Genomic DNA, 17,027 nt, shown 5'->3' with positions numbered 1-17,027 from the left:
ATGTGCGCATGTGTGTGTTTGTGTGTGTGTGTGTGTACGTGTGTGCGTGTGTGCACGCATCCGGCCGTTGGCTAAGCCCAGCGGGGTACGATCGCAGCCTCCTGGGACTGCAATCAGGAGTCAGCAGTGGTGGAGATTAAAGGCCAGAGTGAGCACACACACACGCACAAACACACAAACAAACACACACACACACACACACACACACACACACACACACACACACACCGGATCTATTAAGCCTGTCCATCAAACAGCAGAAGTGGAGCATAGGCCTAACTGTACACATGTCACATGAGACAAAAATGGTCCAGATGGAATCACAAAACGTTTTTGTTGTTGTTGTTATTTTAAGGGATTTCATGCCCCTCTGGACTTACACAGGACTCTATATGGCTCTTCACACTTTGTGCCAACCTATTTTTAAGATTTGGTGTGTGCGTTTGAGTGTGTACTGTACGTTTGTGTGTGTGTGTCTGTGTTTGTGTCTGTGTATGGAGGAAGCGAGAGATGAATGAGAGAGAGAGAGAGCGATAGAGAGAGAGAGAGAGAGAGATGAAGCATGCCATTGTAACAGTTGTAGGGAGTGGACACTCGGCCTACCACTTTGCCTTTTCAGTGCGTAGAGCAGGTGTGTGAAGGTGTGCTTTCACCTGGGTGGGGACACTCAGAAAATCATTTCCTCGCCCAACCCAACCCACCCCACACACATTCAGTCGGGTCAACAGGAGAGAGAGAAACAGCCAGCTGAATGCTCATTTCCATAGATTCACATACATACAGTACAGTACAGACAGCACAGCACACTCTGGATATAACCCACTGAGACCTGGAACTCACCTCAGCAGCTTTAAGGTAAGAGCCATGCAAACAGCCACTCCAGCTGGCTGCACTCCCCCGTGCAAATAAACCGGCCGTATTTGAATAGCAAATTTCAAGGGCATGAAGTGTGAATGCCAGCTGAATTTTTCATTTTTGATCTCTATCCGTATCGGGTTTCCAATTAAGTCAGGGCAGAATGTTCATGCATACAAGCCACTGATATGCGATGTTCAACTTGCTGCATTATGTTAAACATTGGATAGACATTTTCATATATAGACGTTTTGAATATGGGGATTGATAAGTGGATATGTGGACAAGGAAACTGATATGATAATTTAATAGTGCAGTGACTGATACTACAGCTGACTGAAATTATTTTAGAAGTTCTCCACAATGTTGTGCTTATTTCTAACCTACTCTGTGAACCAAGATACATAATACCGCAATTTCCCAACTATTAGCTGAGGTTTATACAAACATGTAGGTAACATACAGGTTTATATTGGCAAACCAACTATGAGGTTAATACACAGGGGCAGTTTATTTGGTATTAATATGGTTTTGTTTTGTTTTAACTCTGGCCCGTGGTTTATTATACATAATGAGGCTAATACACAGGAAATTAATTTCTGTGGAATATGGTGTCATGATTTGTTAAGTAAACACTCTGGCAGTGGCAGTTGGCAGCACTGGATGTTTGTAGAGTATACCTTGTCCCTGGATAGAGAATGCAAATATGACATAACGTAACATGACTATGGAAACATGATGTAGGGCATTATGCTTTATTGTTCAGAATCTCCTCTGCTAACAGCCACAGCCCTGAGTGAGGGACAGGACGCTGGCGACTAATTGAATGGTAAATGATGTACTGGCCAGGCCTGAACAGCAGACCTGAAAGAGAGGCCCCATTAGAGCAGATCCTACTGTGTGTATGAATAGTGAATGGCTTCCTGGGGTGTAGAGAAGGAGACCCATAACAGGCCATGAGTGGCGTTGAGCCAAGCCCAGAGCCACGTCTTCCTCTGGGCTACTGACTCCAGGGGTCAGGGGCACGTGGAGGGGGAAAGCCTCCTGATACAATTCTTATTGTGCAATCAGTGCCATGCATTTGATCAGGCATGCACAGGGTTTATCATATGTTCCTCTCAATGTATTCTGTGTAGTTTCTCTTTAGTTAGTATTTACTTATGGTACAGTAGTTGGCTTCAATCATGGTGATATCTCAATCATGGCGACTCTCTGCAGATTAATCATTTGGAATGTCGTTTTACAAATTTGGTTGAGGAAACATAAACCTTTGCATAGTCAAGTCATTGAACAAGCCATTGTAATGAGTCAATTTGTCATACATGTTTAGATTTAACATGAAATAATGCTATTTTAAGTCCTTATCTGTAGTTGACGAGGTAAGAAATCTGTAGCTAAAACATTGAGGCAAAAAACATGAGGGCAACTGAGTCCAGTGTACATTAATAAAAATTCAGGGGGAATGTCGACGACAGTAAAAAACAATCTAATAAATCCTGCTTGCCATGACATTAATCATAACTGGGCTACACTGCTCTCCTCCTCATTCCTGTGTATTTAGCTGTGATCCTTCAGGAATCTGTGCACCTCCTTAATCGTGCGCTGACTGCCACTTAAAATGTTGCTGGTGTGGCATACTGTTTGTCTTTGTATGTGTGTGTGTGTGTGTCTGTGTGTGTCTGTGTGTGTGTGTGTGTGTGTGTGTGTGTGTGTGTGTGTGTGTGTGTGTGTGTTTGTGTGTTTTCTTGCCTGAGTCAGCGCCTATATCAGGGCTTGCCCCTCAAGTGGATGCCGCCATTGTAAAGGAATAAGAAAAACAGGTGGTGGCATCCTGTTTGAGGGTCACTGTGTAAACAAATGGGCTTCCACTGAATCCTTACGCCACCTACATTACACCGACCTGTCAATCAGGTGCTGAGTGGCATCGCCATCTCCTAGCAACAGTTGGACTTGTGCTTAATGAAGGTCGGCTGCTCCTGGTGGGCTTTAATTGGTGGTGGGGTAGATATGAAAGGCCACATGACCTGAAATTGTCCGGCTGTCACAACACTCAAGCATGCTCCGAGGATGCTGCATCATTGCACACTGAATTTGAATTTGAATTTGATCTAGAACAACCCATCCGCCACCAATAAGAATGCAACCACCAGCACTGAGATGAGCATCCTCATTACAACCCCATAATCCCAAACCCTCCTGTCAAAGGTGCTTTATTAGCATGACTGTTTGGTACAGTGTTGCCAAAGCTTAGTGTTACAAATAACACAGTAGATCTCTCTCTTTCTCAGATTCTGATCTCTGGACAAATCCTCTAAGGATCCAGAGAGAGAGCGCCCTTACCACCATACTTATGTAATCAGCTCTGTTTGGGGGGGGGGGGGGGACAGTATGTGCAAAATATTTCTCCTTTATTATGCCAATCGTGGCTGATCTGCTATTAAAACACTGTGTGGGTGTCCAGCCTTTATGGAACATGGTACTCCAGTGTTACGCAACCCAAACTCTCAATTAAGCTCTCTCTTTGTAGTCCAACGCTGTGCCCCTCAGTTGACGTATTCTAGCATTGTCAGTGCCCTGCACTGTAGCTGCGTCCTCCGTGTTCATCCTGTCATTACTCGTAAGGTACCTATCTCCTCCTGATCAGGACTCCAGTAGCTCCAGGTTGAATAATGAAGCAGCGCCGGTTTCGTAACAGCGTCTTATCTGCTGTGTTTGATCTCCTCACGACCATCCGGCTACCCAGGCGCTATCAGAGGAAAAGAGGGAAGCGGGAAGCTTTCCATCATTAAAAGAAAAAAGAACCTGCACTGCTATGAATTTTGCATCAAAAATATGACAATTGGGATATTAATGAACTTGGGCTGGAGGCGACCTGCCGCCTGTTCCACAGCTCAGTGTGGTCATGTCGTCTTACACTGTCAGCAAGGAGAATTCATCACTTGTACCAAAGTTTGAAATTGGAAGTCTTTCTACCCATAATTAATCTCCCCATAATCATCTAGTGGCTGTTTAATGAAGTCAAGAATAAGAATCATCAGCTAACTGTTAAACAAAATCCTGAACCAATTCCTAAGGAAGAAAATGAACTGATGCTAAAATCTGTCAACTCAACAACAATGTTTTGATATTGTAACACATTGTAAGATAGATGTGTCATTAGTATTTAACCATGTCTGTTTATCACATCGCTTAATACTGCAATGTGCGAGCTTTAGCTCTCAACAATGGCATGTATTGATGTAACTCTAAATACTGTATCTATGTCTGTATTATGTGATGTTTGTAAGCCAATTTGGATGGGTTGATAAAGAGAAACCTTTTGGTATGAAAAAATATATTCTAATATATTTGTATGCATATGCCATCTATTCATACGCACAATGCCATGTTTTATGACGCAAATAAATCTGTTCTCTTGGTGCATCCGCTCCTGAGAGGGTTTGAGAGTACTGTATGTGGTCAATGATAAACTTTTAAAAAGGTAGCGTGGTTATATATATTCTTATTTTGTAGTTGCATATACCAGCTATTGCAAACCATGAGATTTTCCCACCTGTCTCCCCTCAGGACTCTCTCAGGATGTCAGAGGAGACTGCCGACGTGTTGAAGAGCATCCAGAAGAAGCCTGGACTGCAGATATGGACCATCAATGTGAGCAGCCATGGCCTGAGTGTCTGCTACGTGTCTTTCTCTCTGCATATCTGTGGTGTCCTCCCTTTCATCTCAAATCACCATCCCAGAGTCTTTTTTTCTTTTTTCTTCACCTCTCTGTGCTTGTCTTCTTGTCTCTTCTCATTTCCTCTCCTGCCCTCCCTCCTTCATTCTTCTGTCTGCTCATCTTATCGCTTCGCGTCTCCACATCTGTCCCCGCCCCCACCTTCTCCTCGTTTCAACTCTGTCCCCTCTCCTAACGTCTCTCCTCTCATCTGCTCATTTTCTCCTCTTTCCTGGGCCTCTCTCATTTGTCTTTTTATCTATCCTCCCTTCCTTCCTCGGTGCTCGTTCCCACTAATCTTAAGAAAGAATGATAGGGCGGCAACAATGGGATAGTCTATCCAGTGTTTTTTATAGATCATAGACTCAGCCTGGAGGACGGAGCATCGAGGATTGAAGAGAGAGGTTGAGAACGGGCCTATATCTCTTAGAGATCTAGCCTCTCCTCCCCTCGTTTCTCCCCCCCCCTCCCCTGCGCCTCCTTCTCTCCTCCGCTCTCCGATCTCTCCTCTTTCCATCTTTTCCATCTCTTTTCTCTGCTCCCACTACTCCCCTCTCTTCTCCTCCCCCTCATAACGCCTTCTCCTCCATCTCATCTCACTTTTGTCCATATTCCCCACAGTCGCTATTAGTTTTTTTGAGGCGGCGTTGTTTTCACTTTGCAGAGCATGAAGATGGTTCCTGTGCCTGAGCAAGCCTATGGGAATTTCTTTGAGGGGGATTGCTACATTGTCCTTCATGTGAGTCCACAAGTGCACAGCGCTGCCAAGCCTGTTGGTGTGGTTTCGAAATGACACACACACACACACGCTTTTCCACACTACTGAGATGTGCAATCACAGACCCACATGTCATAACAACTTTGCCAAGGCTATTTGCAGAATTCCTGCTTACTCTGAAAACCACCAGCAATACAAAGGACCCCTCTGAGATAGCAATGTGAATTTTCTCACTCACAAATTACCCTTTGCTGGTGTCCGTGTGTAAATAGATCAGCTATTCAAACACTGTTCGGGTCTCTGGATTCTACAGATTCACAGAAACAGTGCGGTACAACGTTAACCTCACGTTGTATTTGAGTCTGTGTGCCTTGTCTCTTTTAGCAACTTCATAGTTGTGTGTTTTTGCTATTCCGTTCTACTTCCATGTCCATGATTGTCTCACTGTTTGCTCAGGTGAGTCACGGCTCCCCTCAGCGCACTGACGTCCACTACTGGATTGGGAACGTGTCCTCCCAGGACGAGCAAGGAGCGGCCGCCATCTATGTCACCCAGCTGGACGAGTTCCTGGGGGGCAGCCCAGTCCAGCACAGGGAGGTGCAGGCCAACGAGTCGTCCAAGTTCAAGAGCTACTTCAAGACCGGACTTGTGTGAGTCCCACGGCTAAGTTGGTCACAGCCCTCAGGGGCCTTTCGGACCATTTTGGATTTGCCCCTGGCGTGTAGTTTACAGTATGTGATACACAGGACTATGCAACTTACCCACTTCAAAAGAATCAATATTTCATTATACCCACTTAAAATAGGCAAGGATAGGTATCAAATACTTTTGTGACAAAATGTTATCACAGTATACCCACTACAGCTAAGTTAGTAAACAACACCACTGGGCGTCACTCTACCACCCAACTCTCCAAAAACGAACCTGTGAATTTAAGCCCTACATAACCTTGAAATTCTTATCAACAGTAGCCATGTTTTTTACCCTCTGTGGTGTCCTGGGTTTCAGCTACAAGAAGGGTGGAGTGGCCTCTGGGTTCCAGCACGTGGAGACCAACGCTTTCAACATCCTCAGACTGCTGCACGTCAAAGGGACCAAACACATCATGGCCACTGAGGTAGTGACCAACCGCTCCTCTCACACTTGCTCCATCCACCACACTCTTAAAGTACAGGAACACAATGCAGGAATGACCCTTTTCACTAGTGACCACTGTGTTGGACATCCATTTGGCACTAAGTGGGTACCCAGTGCACTGAGAACCATTCAACCTTTATTTCATGCTCCAAAATACAGTTGAGGGCAGTCCTCTTTTCCAATGTAGCCGAGATACATAAAGAAAGGCCAGTATAACCAATGAAAGGCTCATGTTCCTGGTTGGAACAAAAGAACTATGTAGATCAATACCAGGCATTCTGGACGTATATCAGTATTGACAGAGATGCAATTCTGCCTATTAAAAAACAGTATATGATCAAAAAAGTTTGGAGTTGGCATATGGTAAAAGAACTATATTGCATTGTTTTCATTCTGCTATCTGTACATATCGCTCTTTTTGATTGGTATGTTTTGTTTTATCTTGTTACATCATTTATTGGTTCCCTGGGTATGTTGTTGCTTGCATTGTGGCACCAAAGAAAACAAGGAAAACAAGGACTTGGCTTCCATGTGTGTCGCAGGAATGAAATAAAACAGGAAGAAAAATACAGAATAAGATCTGAATAAAATGAATACAACCGTAATAAAAAAGCCTGGATTCATGTGCGCATAGCACATGTTGAGGAAGAAAGGAAGGAGATTGCCTTCATAGAACTGGACGTGTGACCACAGACTATCTCAGCGCTGGGCATCACTTCAGAGAAGGCCACTGTTTTTCACGAGCTCTGCTCCTCGGTTTATGTGGAAGAAATCCTGGAGAGAAGTCTGCATTTCAAAAACTGCTCTTTTAAAAAATTCACGTTGTTTATCGGGGAGGATAAATGTTTGCTGTCATTCTGCCTGTGTGAGGAAGAGTGGAGTGAATCATTCTCTTGTAAATGTGTTGGTTTGGAGATTAATCATAGACACCCATTTAGCCCAAGTGGCTCCTTCAAGTGAAACTCTGTTTTTTTCTTTTTTTTACGTAATGATTATTATTGTGCAAGTGGAGCTTGTTAATGTGGCGCCATCTGTTCCGTCTCAGGTGGACGTGTCCTGGAACAGTTTTAACAAGGGCGACATATTCCTGCTGGATATGGGCAAAGTGATTGTGCAGTGGAACGGTCCTCAGAGCAACAGGAGAGAGAGACTCAAGGTATGAGGATGGGGGGCGGGGGGGGGGGGGTTGCTTTTTGTTTGTGTTTACTGTGATGGGGGGTTGTTTATTGTTTATTAGGAGAGTGCTGTTATTTGGGACTGGTATATCATAGGCTTTCTGCTCCCGTCTCTCTTTTTTTCATTTCTCTTCTTCTCAACTGTTCTCTTTTATCCCATCCTCCTCTCTTATCTCCTCTCCACTCATCTCTTATTATTATTCTTCATTTCTTTTTTCTTTTTACTCACCTTCCCTTTTCTTTTCTCTTTCTTTCCCTTTGCTTCTTCTCCCTTCTCCTCTGCTCTCCTCTCCTCTCCTCTCCTCTCCTCTCCTCTCCTTTTCTCTTCTTTCCTCTGTTCTCCTCTCCCCTCTCTCCTTTCTCTCCTCTCCTCTCCTCTTCTCTCCTCTCCTCTCCTCTCCAGGCTGTTCTCCTGGCCCAGGATATCCGGGACAGGGAGCGCGGTGGTCGGGCTCAGATCGGCGTGGTGGAGGGGGCACGTGAGGAGGAGTCTCCAGAGCTGATGAAGGTCATGAAGGCCGTGCTGGGCCAGAAGTCGGGGCCACTGAGAGACGCCACTCCTGACGACAGGCCAGGCCTCAACCAGATGGCTGGCATCAGGCTCTACAGGTCTGTGCCCTCATGCTTTCATTCGCCTGTAATGTTAACTGGAAACATTAGTTATTTTCCAGTAAAGCTTTTACTATATGTGTGTACTGTATGAGTAAAAAACATTGTAGATAAACAGTGAAGTAATTTAAAACAACCTTATAACATATCGCCTCCTCGTAAATCTACTGTAAATTACTGTATATTCATGTTATTGAATAATTCTAAAGCAGGGAGACCAGAACAATTCTTAAACTAGGACATGTGTGAGGAAAGAAATGCTGCATGTGTGTGGAAAGACATGTGCTCTTTGCCATGGGCTCTTTAGTTCCTGCGTCTTATTTTCCAGATGCGATGTTCCACTATGGTGGCACTCTGTGGTTTACCATAACACGATTAATTATCTGTATTGAACTGAGATTTGGGCTAATTAGTTCAATCAATTTCAGTTTAGCATGACTGGAATGAATAACTTTATTAAGTGTGTTGGGTGGGTACCCATAAATTATGTCTGCAAAATCAAGTGCTCGTCCCTGTCTGTGTATTTGTGTTCTTGTGTGGGTGCTTATCTTCAGATTTGGGGCCAATGAGCTCACCATGGAGATCTAGTCATACGACACCACTAATTATCTGTACTTATTTGTGTGTGTGTGTGTGTGTGTGTGTGTGTGTGTGTGTGTGTGTGTGTGTGTGTGTGTGTGTGTGTGTGTGTGTGTGTGTGTGTTTGTGTGTGTGTGTGTGTGTGTGTGTGTGTGTGTGTGTGTGTGTGTGTGTGTGTGTGTGTGTGTGTGTGTGTGTGTGTGTGTGTGTGTGTTATGCGTGTGTGTGCGTGCTGACAGTGTTTCAGATGCAAGTGGGAAGCTTATGGTGCAGGAGGTGGCCAGTCAGCCACTGACTCAGGATCTGTTACGTTCTACCGTAAGCCATGTCATTATGTATTCTTCAACCACTGCCCATCAAAATAGGCCTACATAGAGTATAGCCTACTGAACAGGGCACAATGAAACGTTTTTTTTTTTTTTTTTTAAATACTGTACATCTCAGCATGTCCTGCTCTGTGTATTTAAATCTTTCATGCTGTTCTCTGTCTTTGCTTGGCTCCCTTCTGCCCCCCCACCCGCCCATCCCTCTCTTTCTGTCATCCTGTCATCCCCTCTTTCTTCGTTTCTGTCAGGACTGCTACATAGTAGACCAGGGGGGCATGCATGTGTTCGTATGGAAGGGGAAGCACGCGTCTAAAGATGAACGCCGTTCTGCTCTCTCCAGGGCTGTGGTAAGATCCGTTCAAAACTCTCAAAAAAGATCTCTCAAAAAATATCTCTCAAAAAGATATCTCAAAACACGCCTCTCTCAAACACATTCGTCTCATACTGTGGGAGACTAGATTCATATTGATCAGGAACTGTTGACTGCTTCTGAAGACATTTACTTTTAACCTGCATGGCGTGTACTTTGTTCCAGCTGAACATCTCATAACATGGAATACATAATGGATTTAAGTAGTATACTGTAGTATGCAATGTTGTTTCCTCTCAACACACTGATCATCTTCATCATCCTCCTCCTCTAGGGATTCATCAAGGCTAAAAACTACCCGTCTAGTACCGGTGTGGAGGTGATGGCAGATGGAGGGGAGTCGGCCATGTTCAAGCACCTCTTCAAGTCCTGGACTGAGGAGGGTCAGACGCAGGGTATGGGGAGAACCTACTCCATCGGCAAGATAGGTATGGTCACCCTCAGCCGCCATGTTGCGCTACCTTGGTTCCAATTGATTCATTCTCTTTGCAGAGTTATAGTTTCATGGTTAGTGTCAATGTTATTATGAATTCCACTTTGCGTTGTGCCTAACAACACCCGTTAGCTGTTTAAAAATCATTATGGCCTCTTGGGACTTACACTATTATTGTTCAAATTAATATTATGTTTAATATAGTCAATTCTGTCAATGGCTGTATTTTACTGTGAACTATTCAGTTCAATGACACTTGTTGATGTCCGTCAAAAGCATCACCAAAGGTATAAACATGTCCAACATATTGTCTGGCAACATAGCTTATAAAGTTGCCTGATGGATCATTACCTTAAGATTGCATTCATCAGCTAGCATTTTCACAGCAATCACATGTTTATTAGATGATAACGCTGCTGAAAAGCTTTTGTTTTCTCAGTGATTATGATTGTGATTATTTCACATTTGTGTGAACGGAATGGATTAATTGAAATGTATCCTCTGGGGTGTTAGCTAAGGTGGACCAAGTCAAGTTTGATGTGATGGAGCTTCATGCTCGCCCTGAAATCGCAGCGCAGGAGCGCATGGTGGACGATGCCTCAGGAGATGTGAAAGTAAGAAGCTCACACACCTTAGAACACACACACACACACACACACACACACACACACACACACACATACAGTACACACACACACACACACACACACACAAACACAAACACACACACACACACACACACGCACACACACACACACACACACAAACATGAATGCATGCATGCAAACAAAGAAGTACACTCTCCCCCTCTCATTTTCTCTCATTACCAGCTCTCTTCTAATCTCCTCTGTTATTAACTCGTAGTGCCTGTTTCCCCTCCCTTCAGATCATACTTTGAGCATTGCAAATGTTACCACACCCAAAACATACTGTAAACACAGTAGTAACAGCAGGTGATGAATACAATGCCCTTGTTGAATAATCACTCTCTCTTCAATCCCTCAGATCTGGCGCATCGAGAATCGGGAACTTCAGGAACTTCACCCCAGCTCTTTCGGGCAGTTCTTTGGAGGAGATTGCTACCTTGTCCTGTACACCTACATGAGGGCCAACAAACCACAGTACATCCTCTACATGTGGCTGGTAGGTGCCATAGAAAAGTTACCACACACCGACACATTGGGCCCGATGTTAAAAGGCTGGCAAAGTGCAAATGCCTGTCAGCAAGCAAAGTTCTGGTGTACACTTCATTTGGCTGACGCTTTTATCCAAAACAATTCCAAATCCAAAGTCAATTATTCTTCCCAGAGCAACTTGAAGTCAAGTGTCTCGCTCAAGGGCACAATGGTGACAGCCGTACAGGCAGCCGGCCTGGGTTCCTTAGCCACTACTGTACCACTGACCTGTATTGTGTGTAAGAGCATTGAGTCAATGTTTGTTCTTAAAGCTAGCAAGTCTGGCAGATTGAGGGGATTTAACCAACATTGTTAATGTATACAACTCTCATACCCCTCCCCACCACTGAGCACCCTCCCATCAAGTTTCTTCTTGTTTGAATGCACAAACAAGTCAGATTGTCAGTCAGATTTGCCAATGATCATACAGCCTTGCACTTATTGGACCAGAAGAACTGGGAGTGGTGGAACTGGGAGTGGTGGAGGTAGAAGCTAAAAATGGCTGATTTAAGTTCGGGTTCAGCTTTAATGGTCTTGAATCAGTAAAGATTTTGCCTAGTTACACATTTTGCTCCAGTTAGACTTAAGACATCACTCACTTATTGTGGCATGCAAATAAGTAAAGAAATGAAAATATTTTTTAACCTTAAAATGATGCTTCTGGTTCAGTCTTAGTACCAAAACAAAAAAATAATTGGATAAAATTGAATGAACATACTAAAAATGTGGGCTTTTTTAGATTTGCCCTTCTGGGAACCCATAGTGCTAGCCATAGAGAGGGAATGAGGTGCAAACTGCCCAGATTACTGTACAGCCCTGCAGATGCTCATGACTGACATTCTGACATTGCGCTCTGACATGCCTGGCTGACATGAATCATGGGATACCACAGGGACGCCACGCCACCCAGGATGAGATCACGGCTTGTGCCTATCAGGCCGTTGCCGTGGACAACAAGTACAATGGAGCTCCCGTTCAGGTCAGAGTGACCATGGGCAAGGAGCCACGTCATTTTCTGGCCATCTTCAAGGGCAAGCTCATCATTTTTGAGGTAAAGATGATCTCCTCTCATAGTCATCTCAATCTCTCTCTCTCTCTCTCTCTCTCCTTCTCTCTCTCTCTCAAGACCGTCCCCCATGTTGAGTTTCAGTAATTGTGTTTGAATCTGAATCTGTTTTCTGTTTGGCTCTGTAAAATTATCTCTCTGCTGTAAGTATTCAGTTACTCCTCCATTGGCAAAGTGTTTTCAGGTTACTTACATTGATGTTTACAGTTTGTATATTTTATTAACATTTGCAACTTTTACCTGTGATATCACAACTTATGATCATAAGTCATAAATCATGTGCAGTTCCAACAGTTTACAGTAGCCTGGGCGTATTACACAGTAATTAGTCCATAATCTCCTTTAATGGTGTGACTGCCTGTCTTGCCCACAGGGTGGCACAGGTAAGCCAGGGGTCGTGAACCCCTCCACCGATGCCAGGCTCTTCCAGGTAAAGGGCACACATGAGTTCAACACCAAGGCGACGGAGGTGCCCGCTCGCGCGTCCTCCCTCAACAGCAACGACGTGTTTCTCCTGAAGAGCGACCGCATGCTGTACCTGTGGTATGGCAAGGCAAGTCCCCTCACACATCTACTCATGTAGTTAGCAGTTCATAAGTAGACTCCGTTTTGAACAGGGACAGTGCAGTGTAAATGTGTGTATTTATGAATGGGTATAGTTTTAGTTGCATATGTGTATGTGCATTTCATTGTGTGTCTGTGTGTGTGTGTGTGTGTGTGTGTGTGTGTGTGTGTGTGTGTGTGTGTGTGCGTGCGTGCGTGCGTGTGTGTTTGTGTCTCCACAGGGATGCAGTGGGGATGAGAGGGAGATGGGGAAGTATGTAGGTGGTGTTCTGTCCAAGCAGGATAAAGAGGTGGTGATGGAGGACCAGGAACCGGCTCAGTTCTGGGTGGCCCTCGGGGGCAAGGCCCCCTACGCCAGCGACAAGAGGTACACACCACACCACACCACACCACACCACACAGGTGGAGGCGTGAGATGGAGGAGGTGGTGGAGGTGGTCCAGTAGTTAGCGTTCCCACAAGGCAATCTGGTGACCTGGGTTCTGTTTCTAGTTAACGCATACACTGTATATTGTTGTGGATAAAAGCATTTGCTTCAGCGCTCCTGACCGCATTGCTAAACTCCTGAAACGGATTAAGCAATAACCATGGTAATTGTGTCTGTGCATCTAACAGACCTAAAAGAAATATTGAGATCTCCCTAATCCCAGAAAGTAATATCAAACCGATTATTGACGCAGAACACCCAGATCATCCTACATTCTTACTTTACGTACAGAGCGCAACTTAAGCATCATCAATTTGTCAGCAGAACAACCGCTGCCCAAATAAAGGCAATGCACCACTACTTAGTGTGTGAGCACAAGACGGAATGCCACCCCTGCAGTCGTCATGGGGAACAGTGGAGGAGCAGAACAACACAGAGGCGAACCATTGCATCAGTGTCTTAATCGTGTCGGCTTGAGAAGTTGTTTAGTTCCTACGAGGCTCTGAGCAATTGAAATCCCAGTGGGCGGATGGGTCCCAGCTAGCCGTTTGACAGGTTTAGAAAGCCCTGTGAGTCACACAATTACTCACACCGTGCCAGAACACAGAGGCAATTACCGCCACGTTTGCTCTTATTGTGTGTTTAATTGTGTGGGTGCCCAAGGCCTGGCCATCAATCACACCGCTCTGTGCGTCTGATTGGGCGTTTAGGTTCGAGAAGGAGGAGCCTGCCCACAGCCCTCGGCTGTTCGAGTGCTCCAATCAGACGGGCCGGTTTGTCATGACGGAGGTGCAGGACTTTGCCCAAGATGACCTCGACGAGGACGACGTCATGCTGCTGGATACCTGGGAAGAGGTGAGGCTCAGGGCACCATATTGTCATCACATCACTCACCTTAGGGCTTGACCAGATGGACATCTTAATCAATGTTTGCCATGCAGTTGATGATACTGAAAACAGGCGGCAGGTTGTGTGTTATTATTAGTCAATTTGTTATTCCCAACAGGCTGTGCTGGAGTGCAAGTGGGCTTGTTACTGATTGCCATTGTTCTCCACAGTACTTCAGTCACATGTCTCACAAACATGATTCAAATATAAAGAATGATTTTGTTGATTTGAAAATCTACCACAACGAGCTCTCATTCCTCCCTGAATCTGATGATAATGTATATTTCATACTGTACCTTCCCTACACTGTAGCTTAATGTAAATGTCTGCATTAAAGATAGAGTCACTGTGCACAATTCACATAACATCTCCTGGTTGTCCTGTTTGTACCGCCACATAGAGTAGCCTACACAATACATCTCTCAGCTGTTTGCCCCATTATGGTGGCCTGTCATGATTGATGGACCAAAGGTTACCTGGCTTGTCCATGTCTATTTGGCTCTGTCAAGATATGATAATGGATAACACTGTACACCTGTGCTCTGTGTCTTCTTCCTAGATCTTCTTGTGGATTGGCAGGTCGGCCAACCAATACGAAACTGAGCAGGCTTGCAACAGTGCGCTTGAGTACCTGAGGACACACCCAGCTGGACGGGACCCTGAGACGCCAATCATCTCAGTCAAGCAGGCTTACGAACCTCTGACGTTCACCGGCTGGTTCAACGCTTGGGACCCCCACAAGTGGAGTGTTAGTAGCAATTGTCAATTCAATCCACCAGGGGGTGGTAGAGATCTTACAGAGAGACTGCCCTTTAAAACTCAGCTCTACAGCACTCTAAAAATCTGATTGATATTTCAAATAATTTTAATGCATAATATTTTTTTACACAGCGTATAAATCTGTGTTTATAAGTTCTATTTTTCCAGAGTCTCTTTAAACTCTGTGGTGTTGTCATTAAAATAAGGAGGTTATAGGAGCACTAAGTTGATAAGGCACTGACTGATACAGCTGTGCACTGAGAGAGTGTAGCTGAATGATGAAAGTGCCCTGTAAGAAGCATGAGTGTTAAGGGATGTCCTCTCTCCGCAGGGAGGCCAGTCCTATGAGGACATGAAGAGAAAGCTGGGCGATGTGGCCTCCCTCTCCCAGATCACTGTGGTAAGGCCTCCACCCACAGTTGAAAGGCACTGTCACATTATGCAATGTCACACCAATAGCACTAGTAGTAGTAGTAGTAGTAGTAGTAGTAGTATAGTCACACCGATAGTAGTGGCTACTTAGTTATTAGTAGTTAGTACTAGGAGTGGTATTGACATCAACAAGCAAACTCATGTGGGGAAACGATACATTTTCACTGGTGATACTTGCTCTGGTAGCTAATGGAGTCTGCAGGGGATATTGTACTGTGAGGATGAGACAGTGCAGTTAATTAGGATGAATCACAGGTCCTCTGTCAGTGGATTTCTCTAACTTTCCACTGCATTATGATTACACTAATATATGAATCTAATTACGATAAGACGAGCTGGATATATTCTTTTTAGGGCTTCTTGATGAATAGGGTTCAGCACCAATGGTCTATAAATAATTTATAAATAAATAATAAATAATTAGTCCAGTTTGATTTCAATTGTTTTAACAGTATTTTTCTTTCAAAGTATACATGTAGCTCTCCTTTCTCTCTCTTTCTATGCATCTCTCTCTCTTTCTATCTATCTATCTATCTATCTATCTATCTATCTCTCTATCTGCCTGTCTCACTCTTACTACCCATCTTATATTACTTTTATCATAAGATCATTCTGATCGCAGTTCTCTTGTCTGTTGTTCTAGAACCTGAACAACGCCAGTCTGAACAAGAGATCTGAGGGCGGCGGGGGCAAGTACAGTGCTCCAGGTGGCCCAGTCAGTGTCAGCCCTCCCCCTGCCTACAAACCCCAGGGGCCACGGAGCCCATCTTACAATACCAGTGCTCACATGTCCATCAGTAGCTCCAACAGCGGCTCCAACAACAGGAACTCTGGGACATGGAGTCCTGACCAGATCCTGAATAAAGCCCCAAGTGAGCTGCCCACGGGCGTTGACCCCAGTAGGAGAGAGGTGAGTGCCGAACGTCGACGTGCAGATTTATGGACCATCTTAACCACTCTGAATCTAAACTTCTTTATTTTTGGTTGATCACATTAATCTGCTACCACTGGTGGTTTTGAATGTTTTTGTAGATTTGTATTTTAAAAAAAAAATAAGCAAAATAAAAATAAAAACATTTCTAATATGCATCTCCCACCCTTCATGACTGTTCTACTCTTTTGTCTTTCTCTTGCACTCACTCCCTCGTTTTTCAGGACTACTTATCGGACGCCGATTTCGAGGGTCTTCTGGGCTGCACTAAGGGTGACTTCCAGCGCTTGCCCATGTGGCGACAGAACGACCTCAAAAAGAAGGCGGGGCTGTTCTGAGCGTAATCCAATCTCCTTAAAAGGGCACGTTAGAGAGATAGTACTTATTTATGTTTGTTGTACGTTGCTTGGAATTGAATCTTAAGAATTGAGTCACTGTTTGACAGATACCACAAATTGCATTATTTATCTCACAAAGGAGTTTGTATCTTACTGAATCAGCATGAGGACTATACACAACTCACTGTTTGTACTGTGTATCTTAGATTTGCAGAATGGCATTCATATCTAGTATAGCTGAGATTTGCACCTTCACAACGGAAATATTCCGTTTAATCACAGTGTGCTGCTTTGTTTCAGACTCACTGTCCTAGTGGTTATTACTAGTCACTATTTTGAATCTCATCATTAACTAAATAAATCTAATACTTTATTATACATATTTGAATTATATATAAGCCTTTAAATTGTTGTTGCTGACAGCTGTGCCCAGATCAGAGAGTTGTTGTAGTCCATTAAGACTGTTTAAGAAATAAAATTTGTTTAGGCATGCAATTCTTTCTTTTTGTTTGGATGAGATAAGAGACATTC

General features: G+C 44.2%; 1 protein-coding gene across 2 annotated transcripts in view; it reads left to right on the top strand.

Annotated features, from left to right (window-relative positions):
• Positions 1–16,991, top strand: part of vill (villin-like) — a 19,973-nt gene extending 2,982 nt beyond the window's left edge. Inside the window, exons 1-20 of one of the 2 annotated variants that reach the window (XM_062520864.1) lie at positions 734–855; positions 4,423–4,506; positions 5,235–5,309; positions 5,745–5,938; positions 6,297–6,405; positions 7,471–7,581; positions 8,004–8,209; positions 9,028–9,106; positions 9,363–9,461; positions 9,759–9,912; positions 10,431–10,531; positions 10,923–11,060; positions 11,985–12,143; positions 12,532–12,711; positions 12,944–13,089; positions 13,859–14,003; positions 14,596–14,784; positions 15,127–15,195; positions 15,871–16,137; positions 16,383–16,991. In XM_062520864.1, coding sequence (XP_062376848.1) covers positions 4,435–4,506; positions 5,235–5,309; positions 5,745–5,938; positions 6,297–6,405; positions 7,471–7,581; positions 8,004–8,209; positions 9,028–9,106; positions 9,363–9,461; positions 9,759–9,912; positions 10,431–10,531; positions 10,923–11,060; positions 11,985–12,143; positions 12,532–12,711; positions 12,944–13,089; positions 13,859–14,003; positions 14,596–14,784; positions 15,127–15,195; positions 15,871–16,137; positions 16,383–16,496 — 2,607 coding nt within the window. In that variant the 5' untranslated portion in view covers positions 734–855; positions 4,423–4,434 and the 3' untranslated portion in view covers positions 16,497–16,991. Of the gene's footprint in view, positions 1–733; positions 856–4,422; positions 4,507–5,234; positions 5,310–5,744; positions 5,939–6,296; positions 6,406–7,470; positions 7,582–8,003; positions 8,210–9,027; positions 9,107–9,362; positions 9,462–9,758; positions 9,913–10,430; positions 10,532–10,922; positions 11,061–11,984; positions 12,144–12,531; positions 12,712–12,943; positions 13,090–13,858; positions 14,004–14,595; positions 14,785–15,126; positions 15,196–15,870; positions 16,138–16,382 lie in introns of those variants that run through there. The other variant, XM_062520863.1, reaches the window with a different exon arrangement.
• Positions 16,992–17,027: the final 36 nt, after the last annotated feature.

This window comes from Sardina pilchardus, chromosome 19 (genome assembly GCF_963854185.1).
Source record: "Sardina pilchardus chromosome 19, fSarPil1.1, whole genome shotgun sequence".
In the NCBI taxonomy this organism is placed as follows: Eukaryota; Metazoa; Chordata; class Actinopteri; order Clupeiformes; family Clupeidae; genus Sardina; species Sardina pilchardus.
This window is presented reverse-complemented; position numbering and strand designations above follow the sequence as displayed.